We start from the raw sequence: 22,689 nt of genomic DNA, 5'->3' as shown, positions 1-22,689 counted from the left end.
CTTCTGAGGCTGTGTGTTAGTAACAATAGGCTTACATCCTAAATTTGGTGTTCAGTTCCATGCTAAAAATAATAAATCTTTTGTCAAGAGAAAAGTAAGATTTTGTATAGAAGGAAGGCCAATTGACTTTTGACCAAACTACTCAAAAAAGTCCATTTTGGATAGAAATTAGGCCTGAAACTTGTTTAGAAGCTTAAAATACCTTGGGAGGAAGTGATGAGTGCTGGAAGTGGAGTTATTCAGCTTTCTCTAAAGAAATTGTTGCATTGCCTTAATTATGGTAATAATTGGTGTCTTGACAGAAGCACAAGCTTTGGCCAAACCTCTTAAAATGAAAATTGATCTAAAATTTAGCCTTAAATACTCTGCCTTCGAGAGAAGCCTTTTTTCTATAATCTTTAGCTCAGTGATGAGCAATTATTTTGGTTGGTGGGCCACTTAAGGAGTTTTGGTGAGCTTTTGAGGGCCACAGACACAATATCATTCAGAAGACATTTTAATAAAATATACATAAAAAACATAAATTATATACTAAAAATCAAACATCAAACGTAAGATATTTTAGTTTTATTTTAAAAAATATTTTTGTCCTTATTTATGTTTTTTTGTGTAGTGTATGTAAAAGTGATTACATAGTTGGTCAAAATAAAATTTTACTTTTGTATATTGTGGGTGTGGGGAGGGTCGGGGGGGGTGTGTGTGTGTGGGGGGGGGGATAACTGGTTGGTGAGGGGTGTTGAGTGTGCATGTGTGTGGGGGATGCTACCTGAGTCCTGGGAGCTGGCTGGAAGTGCAGGAAGGAAGGGTGTGGCAGGGGGCATGTGCAGAAGAGTTTGCCTGGGCAGTGCAGTATAGGTGCAGGTGTGTTCTGCCCTCCCATCTGGCCCATGGCTGCCCCCATAATGCTTTACGTGGGGCTGAGTCCCACCTGTTCCTGCCTGGGGCAGCCTGTGCAGCTTTCCCACCTGCACCCATCAATGGCTCTGGCCCCAGCCAGCATGATTCCCAGTGGGGTTGCTCTTGCTGCTGCTACAGCCTCCCGTGTGCTGCTCATTTGCCCCTGTCCCCTGCAGCTCCTCCTTCTCCCCTTTCTGCCCTGCTGTGCTGCTCCAGGCAGGTGGGAAGCTGCAGCTCCTGCCCTAGAACATGAGGCTCCAGCTGCCTTCCATGCACTGAACCACCCACACATAGCTTCTCATCACTCTGGGTGGGTGGGTGGAGTGAGTGGAAGGTGGTCAGGAGCTGAAGCTGGAGCCCTGAACGCTGGGGCAGGAGCCCTTCAGCTGCAGCTTTCCCTCTACCTAGAGCAGTGCATCAGGGCAGGGGAGGAGCAGGACGAAGACCCAATGGCACAGGGATCTGAGCAGTACCTGGGTGGCTGCAGCAGCACTGTGCATGCTGGTTGGAGCTGGAACCAGGGTGGTGCTGTTAGCAGGTACAGGTGGGAGTGTGGTGCATGATGCCCCAGGCAAGAGTTGGCAGGTCTTAGTCCCATGTGGAGCACTGTGGGGTCAGCCACAAGACAGATACAATCAATTGGTGAGACAGATCCAGCCCCCGGGTCATATTTTGCTTTAACTGATGTTGTTTGCATTTAGCCAGGACCAAAGGTTACCTCAAATGGCCATTCAGAGAGAGTATGAACAAGACAGTTTTTTAAAATTCACGTTCTAAAATACTTTTTGAGGTTGCATCTCACAGGATCCCAAGTATGTTGGATCTAGTGCATGATTTGGGTCTTCGATAAGGTTTTCTTGAAAAATGGTGACAGAATTAGGTTTGAAATACTATTTGGATATTTTTGAAAGCTCAGGGAATTAATATACAATTTCTTTAGTGATCTTGTTTGTTCTACTTCTATGAAAATTTTGCTGGAAGTAGTAATGCAAGTCATGGGAAAAGGTAGTGTAAACAGAATTTTCTGCCAAAGCCAAAATGTAAGATGTGATGGATATAAACATTGGTTCCAGATAGCCATGCTACTTGGAGATGGACAAATATGAACTGACTTTGGAAAATTGTCTTCATGATTGATAATCTGAAGCAAGCATATTTTAAGTCACCACTTCTGCTACAAAGGCAAAGCCTTTTCTTGATTGGCCAAAAAAGCAGTTTTCCAAGATGAATATGAAATGGTTTCAAACTGGTTGTGGTCTTCTGAATTTGTATCAGGGATTAATAGGTAATGACCTTGAATTCTGCCTAGCAGCAGCTGATTAGTTTTACATTGGGTGGTTCAGATATTTGTCAGCTTGTTACAACAGTATAATTTATATGTTAGGTTATAAAAGGTGTTACATGTGACTGGTGGTATTTAAGACGGGTATAGAAAATCCATGCCACCTTGAAAAAGATTAGGACTGCAGTAATTCATGGATGCAGTACTGATGCTTGGAAATGCAGTTTCTAGCTTGGTGCAGTACACTGTAGCTAAATTGAAAAGAAAAATCACAAAATTTCTCCTTGACATTTTAAGTCACTTTGAAAGTGAAATGACAATTATTTATCTCCTACCCCACCAGTCAGGTGAGATTATTAATGTTTTTAGGCCTGGAAAGTTTTATTCCTTAAAGGCTTTTTCAGGAAAAATTTAGAAACCTTTATTATGTTGTGTCAAGTTGAAGAATTTCTCCCTAGTACAATGGATACCAGATATGTCCCCTGAGTGAAATATCCGTGTACCTAATACTGCATCAACTTCTTTTATGTATTTTAATTTTAAATGAACACTGAGTTTGTCACAATTGAAAGTATGGTACTTTCTGTTTCTCAAGTAGTGATTAGACTGCATCTCCCAACAGGTTATATGAAGGCAAAGAACAGACAGAATTTGAGGAATCTATGAGAAGACTCTTTGAATCTATCAACAACCTCATGAAAAGCCAACATAAAATTACCATTTTGTTGCAGGTTGGTATACTTGAAAACAACAATTTGTCTTGCTTATTAAAGTGGTAGGATGATGATATATTCATGTAATTTATCCTTTACCTTTTATATATGTATACCTTCTTACCTGAAAGGGTTGGGTTAGACCGGTTATTTTACCTTGAAGCCCGAGTACATAGTAAGATGTATCTTTTTTTCTCTTTCAAAAATAAATTGTTCTTAAATAGCTAGACCACAGGTGTATTTTGCCTTTCTATGGAATTCAAAGGAGTCCTGGTCCTGGGCTCCCCAGCTAATTCTTTGATTATTTAGAAATGCTAGTCAGATATCTTTAAAATGGCTCTAGTATGTCAAGAATTGTTCAAGTAATTTTAGTATCTGAAAATTTAAAACTGTTACAGTTTTTTTTTCTTTACAATACTAAGTACTAATTAGTTTGAATGACTTAGCATTCATGTAAATGTCAGTTATATTCATCCATAGTGGTTTATATTTATTTATATAAGATACTTTGAGGAAAACTGGGAAGAGAAGGGTTGACTAAGACGCGTACTAGTCTCTGATAGTAATGCATAAGGAATGGCCTTGTTATTGAGGGAAATCTTTCAAGTTTGGTTACGTTTCTATTAGAGGATGTTATCTGATTACAGGAGGAATGGTAATATTGGCAATCTTGTGCTCTCTTCAATGCCCAGTTTTCCTGTTGCTGGTTTCTCTCTCTCTACCTCCTTCTCCCTCCATATAAATATGTTTTTATAACTTTTTGTTAATATTTTTGCATATATAATATTTGCAGTGGAAATACAAGGTGAGGCAGAGAGAGAGAATTCACTGCCATATTTTATTAATTCATAATTGAAATGATGCTTTTGGGATTTATAATACCTATGACATTATGCATAGAATGATACAGAGAGCTATAAGGGAACTACAAAAGTATAAATCTCTTTACCTGAATAATAGCATACTTTCTGTAAAGTTTGCAATGCGTTTTGAAAATAATTCAGGATATTCTGTGGGTTTTATGACAGGTTTATAAAAGATTTGCCGTGAGCGGTTGAAAAATATTACGTCAGAAGGGGAAGATACTTTCCAGATCCTAAAAAAATCTTTGTTACAAATTAGTATCCATAATGGTGTAATAGGTTGTCCTCTACATTGTGTAAAGCACATTGTTACTGTTATTACATCTTAATACTTATATTTCCTAGCCGAAAAGGATGACTCTCAGAGCCTTTAGTATTTGCTGTGCGCTGTTCTAACTTGTTAAACTGAGAACACTGGAGCACTATAGCATATGTATTTTCAATATATAACTGTTATTTCTGCTGCTTGCATTTTGGAGGATTTCTTACTCTACAGGAATGATAGGGTGTAAAAGTACAAAAACAGATACATTGCTTAAACTGAAAAAGCTCAAAAACTTTTCTGGGACTGCCCATAAAATAAACAGAGCTTGTTTTCATGTGGGGTTCTTAATCCTGTACTTTGACATATTTAAATCGCATCTTTTCTAAATCCAGATAGACTGTTTCAATGCCATTTCTAGGTGCCATGAAAAAGATGCTAAAGAAGTTAAGCAAATTTTTGTTTTGATGTTATTTCATTTGCATACAGCCATTTTGCTTAAAATGTTTTGTTTTTCTTATTACAAAAATAAAAAATTGCACTAGCCTTGGAGAAACATGCATAGCTACCAATTTGTGCTGTCTTTGTATCTTCTACCTGGATGGTTAGTAGATAGTGTTATAAGAAAGAACTGTTACTAGTATGAACAGTATTGGATTACATGAGATGGAGGCTGATATATTAATTCTGCAACCAGTTGATTTAGATCATTTAGAGCATCAGTCACTTTAGAAAAGCAGTAATATTGCCATTTGTATTTATAGATTAATTTTTGTTTTTATTACTATGATATCTGTTTTACAGAGCGTAGGGCTGGAGGGTACTTCAAGGATCCAACCTTTTGAATGTAGAAATGTTACTCCTAAATTATCCCTGACCAATGCTTATCCAGTTTCTTAAAAAAAAAATTCTCCAATGGAGAAGATTCCACACTTTCCCTGAGCAGTCAGTCCATTGCTTCATGGCTCTAACAATAAGAACGTTTGCTGATAGATATTAAATCTACTTTGCTGCAGTTTGCATGCATCACTTCTTTATGGTAGCCTTTCAAATATTCAAAGATTACTGTCAAGTCCCCCTTTAATTGCCTTTTCTACAAGTTATACATACCTAATTTACTTTTATCTTTATTATTTTTGTTTCCTGTATCCAAACGGTCTCCAGCTCCTCAACAGGTTTCTTAAAATGTAGAACCCAGAACTGCACACAATATGGTATTGGAGCTTTAAATCTACATCAGAACAATTTGTCATTCACAGTGAATTCCATTCAGTAGCACTAAGTACATGACAATAGAAATCAAAATAAGTGTCTTTTCCTTCAGGACCTCTAGAAGATTTTTAGGATGTACTGATGCATGTTCCCCATGAATAAATAATCAGAGAGATGTGGCTAAAATGTGGAATGTCCTTTTGTTCTTAGTTTAAATATCTACAATATTTTAAATGTGATGAATACTGTTTTCTAATGAGCTAGATAAAAACTGAAAAACATACTGTTTCTTTTAGTACGCAAGCAATGTGTAATTGTCCTCTCCAATATCTCAATAAAAATAATTGTTTACATTTTAAGCTCAGGCAGAGGAAGACAGGTCTGTTTGTCAGCTCCTTATTTCATCATAATTTTATTATTTCACCCATAATTGAAAACTGACCCAGAAATGATTGCCAAACTACAGTGGTCTGGAAGGTAGACTTGCTCTAAATATGTTTAAATCCAGTTGTCACGGCGGGGTCCTTCAGGAGGGCCGTGATCTCCTCAAGGCCCTCTCTCCGCGCTAATTCGGCCCAAGGGCACCCTCCATTCTCACCCGCCACATCTTTGCTCTTAAGGTAAATGTAATAGGGAGGCTGCCTTGCGTCTCCTGGGGCACGTAAACTCCTGGACCCCTCGTAGGTCTCCCCATACGGTGGGTGCTACTCAAGCACCCTAGCCTTGTGGGCTATGCATGGCTCCTACCAGCCCCTAATACCACACACCAAGCCTCGCAGATGTACCTGACGTTGGTGTGTCCTTCTCTATATAGTCTGCCCCCTCTCTGGGATCTTCTTTCACAAGGCACTCCCCTCTTCGGGGCTTGCCGTGCCCTCCCTGGGCTTCCTAAAATACTGCCCCCCTTCTCTGGGGCCTTCTCTAACACTGCCCCTCTTCTCTGGGGCCTCTTCTAAAAGTGTTGTCCCACTCAGGGACCCTTGTCCACTTTGGGACTCTTACCTCGAGCCTCTGGTCTTTCAGGCCCACCACGCTGCTTCCCCTCTTACAGGACGCTGTGCTGCTATCCCCTTTCCTTGGGGACCACCGCAACACTCTGTCCTTCTCTTGGGGCGCTGTGCTGCTAACCCTTTCTGTCTGGGTCCACCGCAGCACCCTGCCCCTGTCCTGGGTTTTTCCCTGAAGCGCTAACTTATTACTGGGCTCGCTACGCCCATCCTGGGCTTCTCAATCTGGCCCCTCTTGGGCCTCTCACATATTACCCCATTGGGCCTCCTCACATATTGCCCCTCTTGGGCTCCTTGTGCCCGCCTTGGGCTTCCTAGTAGCGCCGCCCCCTCTTTGGGGCTCACTGTGTCCACGCTGGGCTTCCTAATAAAATCGTCCCTCTCTCTGGGACCTGTTGTGCCCACACTGGGCCTTCTCAAGATGCCCCTCTCTGGGGCTGGGGTCTATGCACCCCGCACACAACCCGGGGTCTCAGTTCCCCGCCCGCAACCCACTGGTTGCACTCAATTGCGCCTCCACTGGCGCGCAAGCTGCGCCTTCCCTGGCACTAGGGCACCCCACCCCTATGGGGTCCCTATGAGGCCTCCTCCAACCCCTAAAGCCTCACCCAAACCTCCGGTCGTAAAATACACAAACGCAAACTCAAGCCGCCTGGCTATAACTAAACTCAAAGCCCTATGGCTCCAACAACATTGCTCCATCTCAGTGGTACTTGCTGCTAGGCTCCTCTCCGCATCCTCACTCCCAGAGCTCCTGCCTCCCTGGCTGCTGGCAGGCAACTGCCAGCCTGGCCTTGACTCTTAGCTTTATAGGAGCCAGGCCCTGCCCCCTACAGGCAGCTGATTCTTATTAGTCGCCCTGGCAACCCACAGCTGTACTCATTATGGCTGCTGGGGCTTTTCCCCAGCAGCTTTCCCCTCTCTAGGAGCGGGGCAGCGAGGTGCGCCACGACACCAATAAATAATTATCAGTGAATTAGTATTTTTAAGACCTCAGTAAGAGTCACAAGGAAGCAAAAAGCTATATTTTACTTAAGTTTCTGCAGCTGGAAAGATAAGTCACCAATGATATTGGGGTAAAAAGATGTAAGAATGGAAATCCACATTGACTATAAATTAGATTAAATGACCACTTGAAAAATGCAGGTTACATGTATGCTATGGTAATTTCCAGCACCCGATGGAGGTCATTTCAAGCTACTTTTTTGCCATCCCTGAAAAAGAATACAAATATCAGATTTCACTATGGAGAAACCAGCCATCAGGATAATTCTGTTTTGCAGAAGTAACTTGATGGTACAATGAAAGAATCAGTGTAGTCTACTCAGCCTTGGTAAGGGAAGTTACAAGGAACTCCCTGCCAGCCAGAGCTGCTCTGACCCAGCTCAGTGTGCTGCAGTCCCAGGCACATATTCAAATGGTGCACCTGGGAACAATAAACTCTGAAGGAATAAGCTCCAGACTTTATTGCTTCACATTAATTGCTTGTGTAGATGCATCCCCAGAAAGCATTAAAAGAAAAGAGGAATTGTATCATTCCTGGTGTATGTGAAAGTGTCCTCATCAGTGCCCACAGATCCTCCTTACCTTGTGTGACAAGAACCATGACTTTAGGGTGTTATCTGTAGCTGTTATATCTGCTAGTTTGTAGTTTATACATTACCTTGTAGAGATTTTCTCATAATATGGTAAAAAGAATAGTCCTGATTTAAACAAAAATATATCTAATATTAAAGTTTTATTTTTATTTTACTTTTATTTCATAATTTCCTTTTTTATTATCAAAATAAATAAAAATATACCTCATGCTTAAGCTGTATCCAAAGTCTTGAAGAGGGCAAAACCAGTTGCTGTATTACGATAGTGTTATACAGGTTTTGAACATCTGAAGGCTGAGAATTGTCAATTTGTAACCGTTTGCTTTTCATGTAAACCAAAATCAAAGTTGTTTCATTTCTTCTGGAATTGTTGTAGTAAGCTTTTCACTTTTTCTGAAGATTTGAAGATTCAGGGTAGAGAAATATAGCCACAACTACGGTATGTTTGTGTCTTTGTTGACCTAACTTTTCCTACTGAAAACAGACATGTAGGTTGGACATTGATCTACCTTGGAAATCTGGGACACTGATCATGCCATGAAGTAACTAAATATGATGATCTAGAATAGCAGATAATTAAGACTTTGAATTGTGAAGGTGCAGATAATAAGTTTCTCCCAATAGGTATTTTTTGTGGCAGTCTTCTAAACGAACGACTAAGAAATTGGTAGGTTGTTGCTTGTTGTGTTAGAGCATTGGAGCTGATCAAGATGCTCGGTTTTGTGTTTGCATTGGTAAACTATCCTATCTCTGATTGGGCTGCTACTGTGTGAGAGGCAAGTATTTTTTGGATGATATCCCAACTGTGTAGTTAAAATAAACTCCAGACATGGCTTCACCAGTGCTGAATAGAGGGGAATAATTTTATAGATTTCATAGACATTTGGGCTGGAAGGGACCCCAGAGGATCATCGAGTCCAGCTCCCTGCCCCACGGGTAGGAAGTCAGCAGGGATCATAGGATCCCAGCAAGATAAGTATCCAAATGTGTCTTGAGGCATTCAAAGTGGGTGCTTGAGCTGCCTCCAGTAGCAGTCTATTCCAAACCTTGAGGCCTTGGACAGTAAAGAAGTTCTTCATGTCCAGCCTGAATCGGTCACAGTGGAGTTTGTGACCGTACGATCTTGTCGTCCCTTGGGGCACTCTGGTGAACAGATGTTCCCCCAGATCCTGATGAGCACCCCTGATAAACTTATAGGTGGCCAACAGATCACCCCTGAACCTGTGTTTTTCTAGGCTGAAGAGTCCCATGGCTCTCAGCCTCTCATCATAAGGTCTATTTTCCTGACCTCTGGTCATGAGCGTGGCTCTCCTCTGCACTCTCTCAAGCTTCTCCACATCCTTTTTGAATTATGGAGCCCAAAACTGGATGCAGTACTCCAGCTGCGGCCTCACCAAGGCCGAGTACAATGGGAGAGTGATGTCCCCGGATTTGCTTGAGAAGCATCTATGGATGCAAGCCAGTGTTTTGCTCGCTTTACTAGCCGCAGCATCAAATTGAAGGCTCATGTTCATCCTGTGGTCAATCATGACCCCCAAGTCCCTTTCATCTGTAGTGCTAACCAACGTGGCAGTGCCAAGCCTATAATCATGCTGCAGGTTTTTCCTCCCAAGGTGGAGAACCTTGCATTTTTTGGTGTTGAACACCATTAGGTTCTCATCCGCACATTTCATGAGCCTGTCAAGATCTGCCTGGATCACACTCCTGGCTTCAGGTGTGGATGCTTTGCCCCAGAGTTTGGTGTCATTGGCAAACTTGTCCAGTCCACTTATGACACCAGTGTCCACATCATTGATGAAGATGTTAAACAGTATAGGCCCTAGGACAGAGCCTTGAGGGACCCCACTGGTGACCGCGCACCAAGACGATTGGCTTCCATCAACCACCACCCTCTGGGTCCTACCATGGAGCCAATTCCCCAGCCAGTGGATCGTGGTGAGGTCGAGGCCGCAGTTAGCCAGTTTTGCCAAGAGGTGATCATGGGATACCAGATCAAAGGCTTTTTTGAAGTAAAGATATATGACATCAATCTCTTCCCCCTTTTCCAGGTGATAGGTCACCTGGTTGTAAAAGGAAATGAGATTGGTCAAGCAAGACCTACCCGCAACGAAACCCATGCTGGGTATCCCTCAGGATATTGCCGTCAGCTATTCTGTTAATGATGGCCTCTTTGATAATCTTTTCCAAGATCTTCCCCAGGATAGAGGTCAGGCTGATGGGACTGTGGTTTGCTGGATCTACTTTCCTACCTTTCTTGAAGATTGGCATGACATTGGCCCTCTTCCAATCTTCGGGCACTTCACCAGAGTACCAGGAGTTCTCAAAGATCTGTGCCAGGGGCTGAGCTATGATACTTGCCATCTCCTTGAGTATCCTTGGGTGTAAACCGTCAGGGCCGGCTGACTTGAAGATATCCAGCCTGTCAAGGTGTTCCTTCACGAGGTCAGCTTCGATGGAGGGTAAGGAATCTCCCTCACCCAGGCCTCCCTGACCCACAGTGAGCAGCGGTGTCCCATGGGACTGATGAAAAACTGATGCAAAGTACCCTTTTATCAAGTTTGCTTTTTCCTGGGCATCGGTTGTCAGTTGTCCCATCTGGTTTAGCAGGGGTCCAATGTTGCCCTTGCTTTTCCTCCGGTTCCCCACATATCTGAAAAAGAACTTTGATATTTGTAACTACCTGGAGTTCCATTGCAGCCTTCCTGGTTTGCTCTCTGGAGGTCCAGACCAGAGTAGAGTATTCCTCCTTGGTGGTGGTTCCAGTCCTCCATCCTTTGTAGGTCTTCCTTTTAAGACGCAGGAGGTCTGCCAGTTCCCTGGACAACCAAAGGGAATGCTGTGCCCTTTTGCTGCCTAATCACTTCCATTGACCTGCTGGCAGTATACCTACCAATGCAGCCCAGTATCTTGTTACCCTTCTTGGCAACAAGGACATACTTCTGGCTCACATTTAGTTTATGGTCTGCTGTAAGCTCTAGGTCCTTTTCTGCAGAGCTGCTGCCCGGCCAGTCAACATAATTCTTTCTTGCCACTCATGGTCCATCCATTCTAGGCTCCTGTCATGGCAGCTTGGCATTTTCAATGTTTAAATAGTGTGGAGAAAGCTTAATTATTTGTTTGGGGGAGAATAAGTCTAGGAAATGGCTAACTGCAATGCCTTGATTTATAATGTGAAATAGATGATGGCATGATAATTTGTTAAACTTGCCTTGACAGCAGATAACATTAGACTAATAAAAAGGGCACCAGTGACTGCTTAAAACAGTCTTTAATCTTGTGGTACTTGGATTTCATTAATATGTATAAAGTCAGGTTGCAGAGGAGTTGCAATGAAGCTGAGCTTATTACAGAAAAAAAAGATTATAAGGAACATTTACCAGTAAATTGTAGAAATATAAAATAAATATCTGTAGCATTGAGGGGATTGTGTAGCCAGCTTTAAACGCAAGAAAATATTTTAAAAAAAAGCTCTAAAGGGGATAATTCTTCCAACTTACTTCTTGAAAGCTTGAATTGTTGCTTTGAGGATGGAAAATTCAGTTGTTTGTAATCAATCTTTTGAAGCCACAATGCAACAGAAATTTGGAGCTACAAGGGGTATGGTGGGGATTTGCTGACTCCTGTACATAATCTGGGACTCTGGACTCTGAGTAACACCAGCTATATCATCCAGTTCTAAATTCCCACCAAGTTGTAAAGATGCTGATTTGAAGAACTTGAAAGTATGCCTCCTGAAGCGATGGAAGGCAAATATGTGGAATGACAGGGCTCAACAATTTTTGTAGTAGTATATGGGTTGGATAGTATTATTTGAACCAGTTCGGGAGCCTTCTAATGGACTCACTGGGCATGTCTACACAAGATGCTTACTGTGTAGCAGACTCATTCTATTGAGCATTAGTGCATTGAGCAAAGCCTATGCTGATGTGCAGTATATTTAGTCTAATGCGCAGTAGCATCACAAAAAGCTGGTCATCTGCGCTAATGCCCAGTAGCACTGATTACGATGCATTAAGTTAGTATCTGTCATTACAGGTGCTAAACTTAATTTCCTGTAATTACAGTGCATTGATGAACATGTAGACATGCTCATTGTCCCCTAGGATCATAGGAAAGGAAAGTAGGGCTGGAAGGAACAGCCTTGGCAAAGTCATTCTGTCCAGCTACCTGCTCAAAGCGGGATCATCCCTGACTAAACCATCCCAGCCAAATTTCTGTCCAACCTGCTCTTGAAAGTTTTCAGAGGTGACCCCAGAATGTTACAGGATCAGGGTGCGTGTGTGGGGAGGGGATAGATTATGCATGTTTTATATGTAAATAAATTAGTTGGATGTAAATAAAGTAGGTATATACATAAATAAATTAGTTGTTACATATGTAAATAGATTAGTTAGACCTCACTCTAGCCGTATGATTCTTTCGTATTGCATATGGTGCATAAAGAACAAGAAACAACCTTTTGCTGAAGTGAAACCCAGTGGAAGGTGTGTGTGTGTTTGTCTGGTTGTTTCACCTGCAGATGACTGGGTTTTTTTCCTGATGAATCATCCCACTATGATTCCAGATTCCTCTTGCCAACCTTTCTGAGGTAGGTTGTATTTTTGAGCCAGCAGTGAAAGGAACAGTTTTTTTCCTTATAGATGTTTGAGATATTCTACTTGGGGTGTCCCAGCTTTGCCTACCAAGTACTTTAACTATTACCAGTACTATGTGCCAGTATAGGGATGGGAGACACAAAGGGGTAGAGTTATTCCTGGAAGAGGTATTTAAAGATATACTAGAGCAGCTTGTACTATACCATATTACCTGTAGACGTTCTTTACTTTTGAGTCAAGACTGTAAAACACTTCCCTTCTCATTTTTCTCTTCAAAAAAAAAAAAAAAAAATTGCTGTAGCTAATATTGCAGGTAGCATCCATCACAAATGGAAACTTTACCATCTTAGATAAACTAAATGAGAGTTTAAGTGACAGAGTGAAAGAATTTGGGTTTTGGCTTCCTGGAAGGGAAAAAAAAAAATTAACAAGGAATTTCCAAGTGATTACTGGTATACTCTAACCTTAGATGACTTTGGTATCAAGGCTTGCTATTAATGAACAATATTTCTTCAAACTTGGAAAAGTGTTTTGACAGAGATGTTTCATAACTAAAGAACTATGGTGTTTGGGAGAGATCCAGGGGAACATTAAATAGTTTGTCACATAGTGCCAACAGAATGAATGCTTGGCAATGCATCAGTGTATACTTAAAAAAGAATCCAAAAGGGTCCATCTTTCTTCCTAGGTCTTTGTAGAGCCTGGAACAGAGGAAAAATTGGTAACATATTTCCTTTAAGTGCAGTTTTTGTGCACTTCATTCCATGATGGCCTAATCTATCTTTTTACACATTAGACATACTTAAGGAGGTTAACTACCAGGACTGTTTGAAGCTTCAATCCCTGATCTGATTCAGCAGAGACTCGACCCAATTCAGTGTCCAAATCTCTGAATCTAATCAGAGGACCCTTTAATTTCTCTGAATCAATTCAGAAAGATTCAGAGATTTGGACATAGAGACAGCTTTAAATGTTTTTTCTACATACCTTTAGGTAGCAGGGGGTTGTGAGTGCTATGATGCTGGGGCGTATGGAGTGTCCCACAGAAGCATGGGGGGGTTCCCCAGCGCACTCAGCAGAAGACCCAGAAGTGGACCAGAAGCATTTCTGGTCCACCGGGGAGTGCACTGGGCCCCCCCCCCCCACACACACCCCAGTGGCCCAGTGATTGGTACTCCTTGGGTCTGGGGGGAGCACCCAGGGTCCCCTTGCGGCCAATCTCCAAGCTGGGAAGGCGCACGGGGGGGGGGGGGGGGAGGGATACAGATCCCCAGTGCACTCCCTGGCCAACACAGAAGTGGATCGGAAATATTTCTGGTCCACTTCTGGGTTCACCGCTGAGCATGTGGAGGGCCTCCCCACACTCCTGTGGGATGCTCCATGCAGTCCAGCATAACAGTGATCACGAGCTGCGCCTGCTACTTCAAGGTACGTAGAAAAAACTTTTAAAGCTGTGTCTGTCTGAATCGCTGATTCTGCAAATCAGCATTGAATCTTCAGATTTGGATTTGGCCAAATTGAATTGGGGACAGTGATCCAAATCAACAAATCAAATCAGTGTCTCTGACTCGGGCCGAATCCTAATCCAAATTGAATAGGGCCTGCTTCACATACCCCTATTAACTAGCCTCTTGCGTTGTACACCATAGTAACTGTCTTCTTAAATCATTCAAATACATACATTTGTTGCCTTTCTTCCCTCTCTATATGAGATTCTTACTCACTGCTGGAGAATGCTGCAAGATATGCAAGATTCCCATATAGTCACTTTCTAGAAGAATAATGGCAACCACAGTGACTGCAACTACTATAATGGCATTTTGCTATTAAGCATTGTAGGAAAGATTATGACTTAGATGGTGCTCAGAAGACTTCAGATCCTTAGTGACCATATTTACTCTAAGTTGTAGTGAGGCTTTGGAAGTAGTAGATTCACCATAGATATACTCTTCTAATTCTGATAAATGCAAGAAAAATGTAGAGAACAAAGTAGAGCCCTTTATCACCTTCATTGATCTGACCAAAGCCTTCAACCTTGTAAGCAGAAAAGTCCTCTACAAATTATTGGCAAGATTGCCTGTCCACCAGAACTCCTTAGCATAATCCACTCTTTCCATGATGGAATGTAGGGAACAGTCAGTTATAATGGAACAACAACTGAGGCATTTGAGATTTGGAGTGGAATGAAGCAGGGTTTTGTCCTTGCTACAACCTTGCTTCAGATTTACTTTTAGCTTCTGATGTACACTTTTAGGACCATCATTGAAGGAATTTATTTACATATATGCTCAGATAGAAAGTTGTTTAACCCTCAATCTTTAAAACAGAGACTAAAGTGTGGGAAGTTTTGGTTTGTGAGCTGCTGTTACTGATGCTGCTGCACTGATACTTCACATAAAAATGATCTTCAGAGCTTCATGAATTGCTTTGCTCATGCCTCCCAAAGGTTTGCTCTTTATAGTCGGCATCAAGAAGACCAACATTATGGGTGAGAATATTGATTCATCAGCAGAAACAATGGGTGAAAACCTAGTGGATGTTGTAAGTAAATTTACATATACTGACTCCATTGGTACCAGCAGTTTGTCACCTGAGGCTGAACTGAATATTTGTACTGGGAAAGCATCAGGTATTATAAGCATGCTGAAAAAATGAGTGTGGGACAACAACAAACTGTCTATTAAGACCAAGGTCAAATTGTTTCATGGTTGCATCATCAACTGTCTTTTGTACGGCAGCAAATCCTGGACCACATGCTCTACTCAAGAAAAATGCCTCAACACCTTTTACTTAGGTTGTCTTTGCCACATTCTAAGAATTTTCTGGTAGGACAAAGTTGCCTCCACTGAGATCATGGGATGTGCCAGCACTCTGAGCATCCATTCTCTTCTCAGTCGGCATCTACTTTGATGGCTTGGCCATATGTGGAGAATTGAGGATATCTGTATGCCCAGTATGGAGATCTCTTTACAGGAAAAAGACCACACCAAGGGCATTCTTATCTTCATTTCAAGGATGTTTGCAAGAGAGATATGGAGGCAGTCAACATTGAGCCAAAGACTGGGAGAAGATTGCTGAGGATTGAATCACTTAGAATCAGTCTATTATGCACAGAAAGAAAGCTTTCAACATGCAGAAGAAAGAAGAAACCCCAGGAAGAACCCTGCACCACATTCAGGACTGTTAGATATGAACTTCACATAAGTGAAAATAAGTGCAGTAGGGACTGTGAAGAATTTGGCTTCACAGACACACTCACAAATGTTTAATAATCTGATGCCTCTCTTGGCACAAATCTGTTGTCTAGTATGAGGCAGATGCCCAAGAAATACTGAAGTTGACTACATTCTCACATCATAGTTTCATAGTTGGTAGGGTCAGAAGGGACCTGAGCAGATCATCAAGTCCAAACCCCTGCCATGTCAGGAAAAAGTACTGGGGTCAAATGACCCCAGCAAGGTGTTCATCTAACCTCCTCTTGAAGACCCCCAGGGTAGGAGCCAGCACCACTTTGCTTGGAAGTTGGTTCCAGCTCCTAGCTGCCCTGACAGTGAAGTAGTGCCTCCTGATGTCTAGTCTGAATCTACCCTCTGCCAGCTTGTGACCCTAATTTCTAGTTGCTCCTGGTGGTGCTTGGGGGAACAGGGACTCCCCCAATGCCTGCTGGTCCCCCCTGACTAGTTTGTAACAGGCCACTAGATCCCCCCTCAGCCTTCTCTTGTGGAAGCTGAAAAGGTTCAGGTCCCTTAGCCTCTCCTCATAGGGCCTGTCCTGCTGCCCCCTGATTATGCGGGTGGTCCTCCTCTGAACCCTCTCAATGCTGTCCACATTCCTCCTGAAGAGCGGCGCCCAGAACTGGATGTAGTACTCCAACTGTGGCCTGACCAGTGCCGTATAGAGGGGGAGGATCACCTCCTTGGACCTGCTTGAAATGCATCTGTGGATGCATAACAAGGTGTGATTGGCCTTCCTGACCGCGTCCCCACACTGTCAGCCCGTGTTCATTTTGGCATCAATAATGATTCCAAGATCCTTTTCTGCCTCTGCACTGACACGAAGGGAGTTCCCCAGCCTATAGGTATGCTGCTGGTTCTTCCTCCCCAGATGCAGCACCTTGCACTTGTCAGTGTTGAAACCCATCGTGTTCTCATCCACCCACCCCTGTAACATGTCTAGGTTCAATTGCAGCCTATTCCTCCCTTCTAGCATGCCCACATCCCCCCCATCTTAGTGTCATCAGCAAATTTGAACAGGGTGCTTTTTACCCTCTCGTCCAAGTTGCTGATGAAGATGTTGAACAGTGCAGGTCTGAGGACCAAGCCCTGGGGGACCCCACTGCTCACATCCTTCCAGGTCGAAATTGACCCATCCACCACCATCATATTGTAGTATCTCTATCTTAACTGTTTTCCTGAATCATTCAAATACATACATTTGTTGTGATGAAAAAACTGAAATATTGATGCTTTAGGGGAGATATGAACATTTGAAATATATACTCTAACACATTTACAGTATCTTTACATAAGGGTATTGTGCTTAGACCTGTCACAACCCAAAGTTGTGATTTTTTGTTTGTGTGTGCTTTGGCACTGCTAAATTATTTTCCCGCTAAATTGCAGCTGCTTTGCACGGTGGAGTTTTCTGCTGCAGAAGAGAACCCTGGTGCAACGGAGAATTTCCTGCCAATTTGTAGCTTTCTTTGCATGGTGCATTTCTTTTTGCATCTAAGAAATGCTCGGTGCAAAGAGTTCCCGCCATTTGTATTCAAATTCGAGCCACATTACTGGTTCACATTAAATTATGCACACGTGGCGGCTAGTGATTGGCTTGCTAGCCGTATAAGAAGCTTGTGTGGTTTCCGCCCAAGTTGGAGGACTCCACGAACACCAGGAGGAGGAGACTTCACGCTGTGTGAAGATCTCTAAGCACTGTGGATCCTTACGGACCCAACGCATTTCTTAAAAGGCAGTACAGGCCTGACCAGCCTCTGGCCTCTCCCTGTCGCCGATAGATTCCTAGACGTATCCCTTCCTGCACGAGAAACAACCGAACCCACGGAGCTTCAAAACTCCGTGGGAAAGAACGAACTTGTCGTAGTCCTCTAACGAGGATTTAAGCAGAGCTGTACCTGGAAACTGTCCAGCCTACACCACGACCACTTTTGGTGTAAGTAAACAATCTTTAAATCAACCACTACGCGTCCGTGACTAATTCTAGCTCGCCTCCGGTCTTCTCCGACCCCTCGTGCCCGGGCTGCTGGCTACGGCCCGCGTGCACAAAAGGGCCTGGATCGCTCCTGGCCCACACAAGACCACAGCTGTCCAACTGTCAGTCCACAATTTATGTGGAATTGATTCAGAGAGTTTTGGTGATTTGGGCAGACCCTGGCCACTGCAGCAGGCAGCTGGACCCGGACTCTAAGCTAGTAAGTAGGGGGTGGGGGAGGGGACCATGGGGGGAGACCCTAGCTAGTCCCTATCCCCTGCTTGCTCCCCTGGCCCCCACCCACTCCCTGAGCCCCCTCCCCATGGTTATCTGCCCCAGTTCCCAAAAAGCCTTTTAACAAAAAGCCCCCAGCCCAGTGCGGGGGGGGGGGGGGATGATTCCCGCTGCCCTACCCGCCCCAGCTCTGGCCCTTTAAGAAAAATATCCCCAAAATCCCCAGACTCACTGGCTCCTGCAGTGGCCTTGGGGTTTCTGCGGGCTTATGCAGCCATGGAGTGGGGGCTAGGACAGTGCGGGAGGTCAGGGGAATTGTGGCAGAGCCCCCCATGCAGCGTGGGGCAGCGGGGATCACCCCCTGCTGGGCAAGAAACTTGGGGCTTTTTTTTCCCTTTTTTTTTTTTTTCAAAATGACAGGAGCTGGAGCAGGCAGGGCAGCCATTGCTGGGGCTGGGAGACCGGGTGGGGGATGGGCCTGTGCAGTTCAGAGATTTGGCCGATTCAGCAGCAGCTGAATCTCCAAAGCTGATTCAGCTGAATTGATTTGGGACAGTGATTCAAATTACTGAATCGAATCCCTGTCCCCCGAATCAGCTGACTCTCTGAATCTGAAACAAATACTAGCCGCTTCGCAGAGGCCTACTAGTTATATAAGTCAGTTAAAATAACTCTTCTCTTTAGTTTGTAACTACATTTATAGAAGTCCAGGAAATGCAAATGCTAAGAGTCAACGTTAAATACTTTATCACATTTGGTTGAATTCAGTGACTTGTTGATTTTATTCTAATTGTTCATTTGAAGGAAGCTCCTGGATGCTTTTCTAAAGAGAAAACTGAAGTTAGTGTTTTCTGTGAAAAGGTCTAAAATTACACAAGATGAAAATTACTTGCATAAATCAACTGGGACACTCTTTCTTCCTGGAAAGATTTCATATGGGTGTTCCCAGGTTTTGAGTATATCCATATTTATTGCTGGATAGCAGAGTTCAGAGGTGCTATCCTTCTTTTCCTGCCATACGTCTATAAACCTCACCTGTCATTCTTCACCTGAGAGAGCTTTCAAGCACTTTTTGGGGCTTCTGTGTATACTCTTTATTTAAAAGAGAAAAAGTTTTAGCTGTGTGTGTTCAAACGTAATTAGCATGTCAGGTGCGCGTTAGTGAGTCTGAATCAATGGTGACATATGGGCTTAAGAAATTGCTAAGAGGTGCCAGTTTAAAACATGGCCATGCAAACCTAATCATGTATCAGTTCAAGTTGCTGAATCTTTGTTCACATTACACAAACTGGCAGCAATATGTTGATTAGTGGCATAAAAAGATCATGTCCCATGACAGACAGCTGTGCCAGAAAGACCTCGGTGTGAATTCAACTCTTGACAGGAGAAGGACTCTTCCAGCATTAGGAAAATTTCTGGGTAGCTATGTCAGTAGAAAAATATCAGTTTCATGTAATGTGATAGATGCATTAATTTGACATCAGTTTAAGAAATATAATTCAGCTGCATAATGAACAGGGGATAGATCACTGTAGATATACCTAGTTCAGTGCTTTTCTCTCTATAGCATCCACTTCTGTCACTATCAGAGATGGGATACCAGGTTAGATGGACCTTTTGTCTGACCCAGTATGGCACTTTAGTTCTTATGATTACACAGGACAAAAGCATGTATATCATTCTAATAATATATGATCAACTATTACTAATTATTATTGCCTTATAGCAGAGGTTTTCAGCTGCACCCCCCCCCCCCCATCCTGCTTTGCATCCAGCCACTGGGGGTACATTGACCAAAAAAGGTTGAAAACCTCTGTTTTATAGTGTCAAATAGCTTGGAGTAGAAATCCACAACATAAACATTCAGCTATTACAATATTTTATTTCATGCAGCATTCATCTTTTTCTTTCCAAACTGGGATACATGCATGAAACAGGGAACCTGATTTGTTTTGCCCAGGTAGAAACATCCTGTTTTTATCCCTACTCCACACTAAGCTCGGGTCAGGCAGCTGAGGGAGTCAGTGGCCCATTAATGGCCCATTGTTCTCCACTTCACAGGTATTAAAAATCATTTCTCCTTTTCAGTGGTCTTTCAAGTCTACTAATGAAGGTAACCTTTTTGGGGGGGAAATTTTGCTATATGCATATTATAATTGGGGTTTTTTATATGCCAGAAAATTTGGTATTTAAAATCTTGAGTCAGGGTCTCCCTACAGGTGAAATCTGGGAAAGTGGTTGTTTGGGAAGTGACATTAAATGGAATTCCATAAGTAAACATGTTATTTCAAAGTGATGCTACTCTATTACTGCACAGCTTATGACTAGCATAAATATTTGCAGCCGATTTGTGCAATGTACATAGTATATTTATGTGGGGTGGGCTGGAGTAAAAGAGGATCACATGGCTTCTCCTTTGACAAGTGTCTAGCCTTTATTTCTATAGACTTATATTGTACCAGTATTGGAAGCACTGTCACCAATGGGTGTGAAATCCACTCAGTGTCTGGCTGGTGTACTTATAGTCAATTTATATGCTACCAAAAGAGAAAATAAATATTATGGAAAGCCTTGTTGTAGTCCTGTGCTCCATAGTTCAATTCATATAAAATAGAACAAAGTAACTTCTTGACAAGAGGTAGAAAGAAAATCATCATGATTTATTTCAGATCATTATATGCATTTTAATTCCACTAGTGAATTTGCGCTGTGAAATCAAGGTTTGGAATACCATAACTAGAAGGCAGAACCTTTGAAGTTCTGTGAGTTGCATGCTGCTACTATATAAAGTGTATCTTGAGGGACTTAATAGAGTTGGGTTATCTGTGAGACTGTAGTATCTATAGACTGCTTATATATATACATACTTACAGAATTAATACACCATACATTTGTTGGTTCAGGTTGCTGCCTTGAAATACATACCATCAGTCCTCCATGATGTTGAAATGGTCTTCGATGCCAAGTTGCTTAGGTAACATTTTCTACCACCTTTTGTAGTTTATCAGATGCTGTCTGAATGTGAATACATCAGTTTTATCTAATGCAGACGATGAACCAGAATTCTCAGTTGCAATGTATGGGCACTGATTATTTTAAGTCAATAGAGATGTGTTAGTTTTTTTTTACTTGAGTCTCTAGGCCTTTGCTTCCAATTCCTCTAGGCCTTTGCTTCCAATTCTGAGCATTTTATTCTAAATAGTGAGGTGTCTTTTTCATATTGTACGATAGTAAAAAAAAAAAACAGGCATAATTTTCACATATTTGTTCAGTAAGTGGAATTAGCAAGTAGGGCAAGGCATATTGTTAAATAAATGGCACTGAGAAGAAAGGTCATGCTTCTGGTTGGCTGCAATAGATTAGCTTAATTTCTTTCTGGTTGATGAGGAAAAGTTTAATTGCCCCCTAATTATAAAAAAAAAAAAATGCTTGTTTTTTATGGAGGAAAAGGGTAATATCAAGTGTTAACCTTTACAAACAGTCGCAATCTTATTTTTTCCTTTTTTTAGTTTTTCCACACCTGCTATTTTTGTCTACTTAATGTACTACAATATGTTAGGAAATATATATTTAAAATGACAATAGTGATTTTGATGGCTTTTACTATTTGTCAGATTAGCAAATGATTAATAAATCTGTGTTGCATTTCTAACATTTTTTTTTCTTATCTACAGCCAACTACTATATGAATTTTATACTTGCATTCCACCAGTAAAACTACAGAAGCAGAAAGTTCAGTCCATGAATGAAATAGTACGCAGTAACCTCTTCAAAAAACAAGGTACATCTACATTCCCTTTAGAATTTAAATTATTGTGTGAGACAATGGCAGTGACTTGAATATAGAGTGGAATTTAACTTTGAGAATGAATGTGTTGTATATGCCCTCTGTCTTTAAAGGCAGATTGAATCATATTTTAGTTAACCTCTCCAACCAAAAATTATTATGCAAGAGCCTGCAATAGGTTAAGAATTTTGTGGGTCATCTTTTATTGGGCCAACTGCATGGTTAGAATAAAGTTAGACAAAGTTCTGAATTCAAGACATTTTTCATCAGGTCTGAGGAAAAAAGTGATGATTTTGCGAAAGCCTGTTTTTTTAGAGAAGTGAATTTTTTACTTAAGTAAAGAATAGGGGTCTGGTTCTATGTTAATAATAGAATGTTTAGATGAATTGATATAAGAGGCAGGGATTCCTTAGCATGCTATCTTTTATTGGACCAACTAGGTGGGATAAAGCTTGACAAGCTTTTGAATGCAAGATATTCTTTGTCAGGCATCTATAGTAGCTGCCTTTTCAAGTTATAAAATAACTTTAAAAAACATTCTTAAATCACTTCCACAAATGTGATTTGGGCTCCTACACCATTTACACGTTTTGAATATTTTATATAGCAATATACATATTAAATCTGATGATAATAGTAACTTGGATTGTGAAGGAGACGGACAGCAAGGTATATTGTCCCATGTGCTGACACCAGGAGACATTTTTAAGGGTGATTATTTGGTTTCAACTAGTTGCATTAAAAACAAGTTTGAAAAGGATAAAGAGATAGAAAGAGGTAGGGAACAGCTCTTCCTATAGAATATGTGGACCCATCACACATAAGAAGAGAGAACATTTGTGCTCTGGAAATGTAAAATATCCACTTCTATGATTTTAATTGTAGCAACCTAACTTAGAATCATAGAAAATTAGGATTGGACAGGTGGAAATTCTCCACTGTTGTAGAGCTAAAATGTTACATGCAGTTGATGCCAAGATAATAATAAGATACTTCATGTGGGATCTGTTACTTTACTCCTGAAAACTCTT

At 41.9% G+C, this 22,689-nt stretch overlaps 1 protein-coding gene across 1 annotated transcript in view; it reads left to right on the top strand.

The window, feature by feature from the left end:
- The window catches only part of DOCK2 (dedicator of cytokinesis 2), a 520,353-nt gene that overhangs the window by 88,092 nt on the left and 409,572 nt on the right, over positions 1 to 22,689 (top strand). The window contains exons 23-25 of the mRNA XM_019487133.2: positions 2,802 to 2,910; positions 20,775 to 20,845; positions 21,546 to 21,652. Coding sequence (XP_019342678.1) covers positions 2,802 to 2,910; positions 20,775 to 20,845; positions 21,546 to 21,652 — 287 coding nt within the window. The remainder of the gene's footprint in view (positions 1 to 2,801; positions 2,911 to 20,774; positions 20,846 to 21,545; positions 21,653 to 22,689) is intronic.

The sequence above is a fragment of the Alligator mississippiensis genome, chromosome 9, assembly GCF_030867095.1.
Source record: "Alligator mississippiensis isolate rAllMis1 chromosome 9, rAllMis1, whole genome shotgun sequence".
Classification (NCBI taxonomy): domain Eukaryota; kingdom Metazoa; phylum Chordata; order Crocodylia; family Alligatoridae; genus Alligator; species Alligator mississippiensis.
This window is presented reverse-complemented; position numbering and strand designations above follow the sequence as displayed.